The sequence below is a fragment of the Vigna unguiculata genome, chromosome 5, assembly GCF_037176805.1.
Source record: "Vigna unguiculata cultivar grain cowpea cultivar isolate G323 ecotype 2 chromosome 5, ASM3717680v1, whole genome shotgun sequence".
NCBI lineage: Eukaryota > Viridiplantae > Streptophyta > Magnoliopsida > Fabales > Fabaceae > Vigna > Vigna unguiculata.
In genome coordinates, this window is record NC_140796.1 from 21,166,967 (window position 1) to 21,175,251 (window position 8,285).

The window sequence follows — 8,285 nt, forward strand, 5'->3', positions numbered from 1 at the left end:
GTGTGAAACGTTTGGGCCTGCCGGTGTGCGAGCTGCAATGCGAGCTTGCGGTGTCTACTCCGGCGTCAGGTTTGGTCAAGACGTCGTCCTTGTGTGCTAGGTGTCTAGTGGAGGTGGAAGAGCGCAGATACAAGGTGAACCTAATCTGTCTACCTCTACAAGAGTTAGAGGTGATCTTGGGGATGTATTAGCTCTCTGCCAATCGCATTCTTATAGATTGTCGAGAAAAGAGATTGTTGTTTCCCGACTTAGAGGAGCCTGAGTTGCTATCTTCCTAAGGGGTGATGAAGGAGATCCGTAGTGGCGCACAATGCTTCATAATTTTCACTCATCTAGAGGTAGGGAAGGAGGAAGAGAAATTGATTATACCCGTAGTGCATGAATTTGAAGACGTGTTTTCGGATGAAGTACCAGGGTTGCCTCCCAATAGCGAGGTGGATTTCTCTATTGACCTAGTACCTATAACGGGTCTGGTATCAATGGCCCCATACCGCATGGCTCTAGTAGAACTGGTAAAGCTAAAGAGTCAGATTGAGGATCTACTAGGGAAATAGTTTATTCGACCCAGTACTTCGCCTTGGGGAGCACTAGTGCTGTTGGTGAAGAAGAAGGATGGGAGTTCACGTCTGTGTGTGGACTACAAGCTGTTGAACAAGATAAAAATTAAGAATAAGTACCCTCTCCCGAGAATTGATGACTTGATGGACCAGCTGCATGGGTCATCAGTATTCTCAAAGATAGATCTGCGGTCGGGATACCATCAGATATTGGTAAAGACTGATGATCTGCAAAAGATGGCCTTCCGGTCCCGGTTTGGACATTATAAGTACTTGGTTATGCCTTTTGGTGTGACTAATGCCCCGGCAGTGTTCATGGACTATATGAACATGATTTTCAGACCGTTCTTAGATAAGTTCGTCGTAGTCTTCATAGACAATATCCTTATTTGTTCTAGGACTTAGGAGGAGCATGTAGAACACCTGAGGTTGGTGCTTAGTGTTATGAGGGAGAAGCAGTTGTTTGCCAAACTGTCCAAGTGCGAGTTCTGGATAGAGGAGGTACAGTTTTTGGGCCATGTGATATCTGCACAGGGTATTGCAATGGATCCAGTAAAAGTTGATGCGGTGGTTAAGTGGGAAAGTGATGAATATCACCCTAAGGCCTCATAGCTTGGGCCATTGGCTAGACCCATTTCTTTTAATTTCTTTTATTCTTAATTAAATAAAATTTGTTCTACTTGGGTTTGTTTTGCTAAATGCAGCCCACTTTTCCAAGATGCCAATTATTGAAGAATTTGGCATTGGATCTGCGACCCAATTCACTACACCAATGCTTTCCATCAAGGTGCATCATCATGTGGACCAATAACCTGGCTGCACTTGCGGCCCAATTCTAGCTGCACGTGGATTGTTAATATTTTTACAACACATCGCATGGATCCAGCCTGCTGCGCCGTGATGGCTGCTTTCCTTCTCCCGCATCAATCTAATTGGGCCCGAGCCCAATTTAGCCAAATTTCTGCACGCTTGCATCCAACCAATAGCCAACTTCATGCGATGATTCTCCAAGTCACGTTCATCTTTGAAGATAGCGTCTTGATGGACCTGAAGTCTAACAACCCATTTCTCCTTTTCACTCCCGCATGGCTTGTTGCTTCCATCTGCACCTTCACGTTTCTGTAGAATGACCCAACACATGCTCGTGGCGCTGCTAGGGTTATTTCTTTTGCGCAACCTCATTTCACTTTTCACGTGTTGCAGCCAACATCACACTTTAATTGGGCCCGAGCCCAATTCCTCCAACCAGCTTCTCTCCACCTTCTCATGCCCTATTTGCAGCCAACATTTCAATTAGGTTTTCCACCTCTGATTCACTCACGCGGGGAGTACGCTGTTAGGGTTTCACGTTTCTTCAATAACCCTTTGTCATTATGATTTGTTAGGATTTGTTAGACGGTCATCCTTACCCATCCTAGTTTCTGTTAGCTTCGTTGTTCACTTGTTCACTTGTTCATGATGTTCACGACAGCTTTGCCGTTAGACTTCTGTTACTTTCTTTCTGGTTGCCTTTGATTCTATAAAAGGGCAGACCAATTCTTTGTAAAGAAGCTTCGATGAATGAGAGTGTTATTTCCCGTTTCATCTTAGTTCACCTTCTAGTAGAGGTATTCTCCTCTTAGGATCCGTTTGAGTGAGAGTTTCCCACTAGAACTCGTGTGAGTGCCGTTTTTTTTTCACTTACGCTGTTTCATTCACCATTTCCGCTGCGAGAACTAGGGTTTGACAACGTTCTACCGAACCGGTTGTCATCATGTGGTAATCAGAGCTCCGGTTTCGTGCTTGGGGTGAGGAGGTCTTCAAAGATGAGTATATTCGTTCATATTTCTTCTTAGCCGTTTGATTTCGTCTTGGTCACATTCTGATTGCGTCTGATTTTCTGTTCTGAATTTGTGTAGTGGTTTTTCTCGTTGAAATTGATTCAAATATGATTGTTCCCATTTTTTTCTGAATCAATCCTGATGCTAAAACATGTCATAGGCTTCTAATCTGCCGCTCGATGCATGTCACTTAGATTTTAATTTCAGTTTTGATTACCTAGCTTTACAATTTTATAATCGTGTTTTTTCTTCGTTAATGTTTTGTTGCTTGATATGTCACTGATTCCATAGAGTTGTCCCTAATTTTTGTGTGTTTTTTCAATTTCAATTGTGCGTCTAGTATCCTAATTTGTGTTTTGTGGTGTTCTCTAATTGCTATTAGATCATTGGCAATTGTTCTGCAGTGTATGCTTCTAACTGTTCCTGGTTTTAACCGTGCCTGATTTCTTTTTCATTGTTACTGATTTACTCTTGGCAATGATTGTGCTGGCCAAACTGTCATTTTTTTCCACTGTTTTGATGATACATCTGCTCTGTTCAGATTGTTTCAGTGGAATTCTAGTTGGTTTTGGTCCACACATAGGTTATGTTCGCATCTGTATGGTGCAGTTTTGTATTCTTTCATTGAGTTCATATTGATATGATGCATTCTGCATTGACTGTTATTGTGCCTATCTTCTAAATCTGCAGATTGTTATGCCATATTACTTTTGTTGCATCCTCTTTGGCCTTGCTACTGATTACAGACGTTGTAGCTATTTTTGTTTCCCAACCCTTAGCTGATATGTGTTTGAATGAGTAATTCAATTGTTAATTGCAAATTTCTTGGCTCATTTGCTATGTGTTGTCACTATTTGAACGAGTATTTCAGTTTGAGATTAAATCTGTTTTAGTTGATTCTGTTTGCTATATCACAATTTCTTTTGTTAATCTGTGATTAGCCCTGTTTGTGCTGACCTTTATTTGCTTTGATTTGTTTCTAGTTCTTAGATTACACATGTTCAACTTTTGAGAGTGTCAAATGACTTAAAATTCTGCAACTTTTGTGATCTATGTTGATGCTTGCTTTAAATCTGCTGCATATTGATCATTATTCTGCATTGTCCGAGAGTTTCTTCCTATCTAGTGTGTCAATATTACTGCATATTGTTGTGTATTGCACTGGCCAAACATATTCTGGTTGCCTATTGTTGTGCCTTGAATCTTTGTTTCCTTTTTGTTTCTTTCATATTGTTTTTGAGTTGAATCATTTGATGCTGTCATATGCGTTTGCTTACTGTTGTGGAAGTAGCCTTTTGAAACTGTTGTAAGTTGTTGTTCAGGCTCTTTGCGCGTTAAAAAAAGAGAAAAAAAAGAAAGTAGTCCAGTGAAAAAGATCTATGTTAAGTAATTCATGATAAGTATTTATGGTATGCAAAGTGCGTGTTTGAACCACTGCTTTGAGTAAAACAACATGCTCCATAGTTCACATAGATACTACTTTCCTATTAATTTTCAACTTGCATATGTTCTTGATTCAACTTGTTTTGTGTCTTCTTGATTTTAGTTTTCTTAATCTTGTTCTAGACATATTCCTTAGGTTCTCCTTTGTGTGCTATCTTTTGTTGATTTGCCTTTTTTTTCTTGCTTGTCCTTGTTATTCAATTGAGTTTGTCCATTTATTTTTATCACTTGATGTTGTCCAATTCTTCCATTTGAGCTTTTCTTGATTTTCTGCTTTGATATTCTTATGTGGAAGACCGTGAGTGATCTTTTTTAAGTTGACATACAACTCACTGATTTGGCAACTTTGTAGGTGATTACCTTTCTCTTGAAGGTAGAGTTGCAGGATGAATTGTGGGAAAAGACATTAAGATAGCATTCCGAGAGGACTTGTGGAGTGAGCTGGGACTTAAAGAAGAAGTGCAAACACGTGATCAGCACCCATTCTATGGTTGGACTCAGAGCAAATAGAGAGCAAACTGGTCCAATTCCAGTTGCAGATTTCTTTTGTTATCACAAAATTTTGTGTAAATTTTGTTTTCAGTTCTGTTCATGTTGTCTTGGAATGGGAAAATGCATTATTACAATTCCATTCTTTGGTTGTTTGTAATAGCTTTTTAATCGTGTAGTTTGGAAGAATTAAGAGGTTTCAAAGTGCCACTTATTCTTTCCAGATAGGTTTCATTTAGTTTTTATGTTTTCTTGTTCTTTATGTTTTCCATGTCCAGGTTATGTGTGTTATGTGCATGTTGAAATTTATGTTTTACGTCTCTGTGATATTTAGGTGCAAATATTTCAACACTTAGTCGACCTTTCTTTGGTCATATGATTTCACACACTTTGAAAGTTCTTTTTCACAATTAAAATCTGTTTTGCTTTGAATTTTTCTTGAGAAATTTTGTGAAAGAAATTTAGAGATATCTAGCTAGGAAAGGTTTGGTTCCTAAGCTTGTCCATGTGACTCACCTCCCTTTCCTGGGAGTATCTCTAGAAAATTTTCCATTATTTTCTCTTTAGAAATTTCTAAAGTTTCTTTGTGAAAATTTGTTTGATAAGTATTTTTGGCAAAATGAGTTTTCATTCGTATAGTGAATTGCATTTAGGTAGTCATTATGAGGATAAATTGCATCATACACATGAGAGTAGATTTCCTTTCTTTTGTGAGGACATAAGTGCATTATCATACATATCTTGGGAGAGGGAAATAGATGATTTGGTGCATTCATTCCATCTTAGACATAGTAAATACTATTTTCTTACTTTGTGCATTTCTAGTTTTGTAGGACATGCAAGAGAGTGATGGGATTATAGGCAGTCTAGAGTGGATAAAGGAAGAAAATATGCCATTCAAAATTGGAGTGAGTTAAGAGCATGCATGAGAAGAACATTCATACCACCTTCCTTTAATTTTGATCATGAGATAGAGAAAAAGAAGATTGAGATAGCAAGGAGGAAGGAGGAAAAACTCACCAAACTTCTAAGAGAGATTAGGGAGTTAGAAGAAAAAGAAAGATTAAGAATTCAGAGAAGAGAGCAAAAAGAAAGAGAGAAATTTGAACAAGAATTGAGAGAAGAAGAGGAACAACAAAGAAAAGAGAAGGAGGAAAAAGAGAGAAGAGAATTTGAAGAAAAAGAGAGAGTAAGACAAGAGAAAGAGTTTAAAAGAAAAGAGGAAGAGATTGAGAGAAAAGAAGTAATGCTTAGGGAAGTAAAGATACAACATCCTACAGTTTCTTGCATAAACAAGGGAGTAATCCAATTCTTAAACTCTCCTTCATTTGTCATTAATTCTTTTGTCTTAGTTCTTCCTAAAATTTTTTTTCCACCTTTACCAATCATTCCATATTCCTCAAAAGATTTGAAAAAATTGACCTTTGATTTAGAGTTACCTTTTAGGTTATAATTTAGTCAATCGAAAACTCAATATTTTTGTGAAATGGGCTTTATTGAAAATGTTTTTAAATATAAAAGCCCATCTTCGTGTATTTTCACAAAATATACTCTGCATGGCATCCAAAATTTTAATGGAATCTTATTTGATGACTACTGCGATGGCTGCTTTCCTTCTCCCGCATCAATCTAATTGGGCCCGAGCCCAATTTAACCAAATTTCTGCACGCCTGAATCCAACCAACAGGCAAGTTCATGCGATGATTCTCCAAGGCGCGTTCATCTTTGAAGATAACGTCTTGATAGGCCTGAAGTCTAACAACCCATTTCTCCTTTTCACTCCCGCATGGCCTACTGCTTCCATCTACACCTTCACGTTTCTGCAGAATGACCCAACACATGCTCGTGGCGTTGCTAGGGTTATTTCTTTTGCGCAACCTCATTTCACTTTTCACGTGTTGCAGCCAACATCACACTTTAATTGGGCCCGAGCCCAATTCCTCAAACCAGCTTCTATCCACCTTCTCATGCCCTATCTGCAGCCAACATTTCAATTAGGTTTTCCACCTCTGATTCACTCACGCAGGGAGTACGCTGTTTGGGTTTCACGTTTCTTCAACAACCCTTTGTCGTTATGATTTGTTAGGATTTGTTAGACGGCCATCCTTACCCATCCTAGTTTCTGTTAGCTCCCTTGTTCACTTGTTCACTTGTTCATGATGTTCACGCCAGCTTTGTCGTTAGACTACTGTTACTTTCTTTCCGGTTGCCATTGATTCTATAAAAGGGCAGACCATTTCTTTGTAAAGAAGCTTTGATGAATGAGAGTGTTATTTCCCCTTTCATCTTAGTTCACCTTCTAGTAGAGGTATTCTCCTCTTAGGATCTGTTTGAGTGAGAGTTTCCCACTGGAACTCGTATGAGTGCCGTTTTCTTTTACTTACGTTGTTTCATTCACCATTTCCACTGTGAGAACGAGGGTTTGGCAACGTTCTACCGAACCGGTTGTCATCAGAAAGTCCCAAGTCAGCAACAAAGATCAGGAGCTTTGTGGGTTTGGCTGGCTATTGTAGGATGTTCATAGAGGGATTCTCCAAGATAGTGGCGCCTCTGACACAGCTTACCCAGAAGGACTAACCTTTCACCTGGACAATTAAGTGTGAGGAAAGCTTCCTGGAGATGAAGGGAAGGTTGACTAGTGCTCCCATATTGGTGATTCCGGATGTTGGGAAACCTTTTGAGGTCTATTGTGATGCCTCTCACTTAGGATTGGGCTGTGTGTTAATGAAGAACAGAAGGCGATGGCCTATGCTTCAAGGCAGCTTAAGGTGCACGAGAGAAACTACCCCACTCATGACCTGGAATTGGCGGCTATAGTATTTGCCTTGAAGATATGGAGGCATTATCTATATGGTGCCCAATTTCATGTATTCAGCGATCATAAGAGTCTCAAGTATCTGTTTGATTAGAAGGAGCTGAACATGAGGTAGAGAAGATGGATGGAATTCCTGAAGGATTATGATTTTGAGCTCCTATACCACCCAAAGAAGGCAAATGTAGTGGCTGATGCCTTGAGTAGGAAGACCGTACACGCTGCACACCTTATGATCAAGGAGGTGGAAGTACTGGGGAAGTTCAGGGATATGAAGTTGTAGGTGGAGTTGGGATCCGAGTTCATTAGGTGTAGTACCTTAACTATATCTAGTGATTTCTTGGATTCACTTAGGGAGAGGCAGTTGTTAGATGCCATCCTGAACAAAGTTAGAGAACAGCTTGGGTCAAACGAGGCTAGAGATTTAGCCTTGGGTAGTGATGGGATATTGAGATTTCAAGGCAGGGTATGTGTACCAGATGACACCGAGGTGAAAAGGTTAATCCTTGAGGAAAGGCATAAGAGTTGTCTTAGCTTGAATCCTGACATGACTAAGATGTACCAAGATCTCAAGGAAAACTTCTGATGGTAAAGGATGAAGAAAGATGTGGCCTAGTTTGCATCAACTTGTCTGACCTGTCAGAAGGCAAAGGTGGAGCACCAGAGACCAGGTGGAGTCTTACAGCCCTTGGAGATACCAATGTGGAAATGGGACAACATCTCGATGGACTTTGTGAATGATACTATATAGGTTATAGTATATCAACTGACCAAGAGTGCTCATTTCTTGGCAATGAACTTGAGGATGTCCATGGTCAAGTTGGCCCAGTTGTATATTAAGGAGATTGTGAGGTTGCATGGAGTACCTTCGAGCAAATTTTCAGACAAGGATCCACGGTTCACTTCACGGTTTTGGAAAACGCTAAAGAGTGCTTTGGGTAGCAAGCTCACCATAAGTTCAGCCTATCATCCTCAGACCAATGTCCAATCTGAGAGAATGATTCAGTCGCTTGAGGATTTGTTGAGAACATGTATACTGGATCATTTGGGTGCTTAGGATGAAGTCCTACCTTTGATAGAGTTCACCTATAACAACAGTTTTCACGTGAGCATCGGCATGGCTCCATATGAGCCTCTTTATGGCAAGAAGTGTAGGACCCCTCT

At 39.9% G+C, this 8,285-nt stretch overlaps 1 protein-coding gene across 1 annotated transcript; it reads left to right on the plus strand.

Moving 5' to 3' along the window:
• Positions 1-7,050: 7,050 nt before the first annotated feature.
• LOC146886222 (uncharacterized) lies at positions 7,051-7,862 on the plus strand. The gene is made up of 4 exons (XM_085673349.1): positions 7,051-7,176; positions 7,264-7,400; positions 7,476-7,587; positions 7,716-7,862. The coding sequence occupies exons 1-4, from the start codon at positions 7,051-7,053 to the stop codon at positions 7,860-7,862; spliced, it is 522 nt and encodes a 173-aa protein (XP_085529475.1).
• The last annotated feature ends 423 nt before the right edge of the window (positions 7,863-8,285 follow it).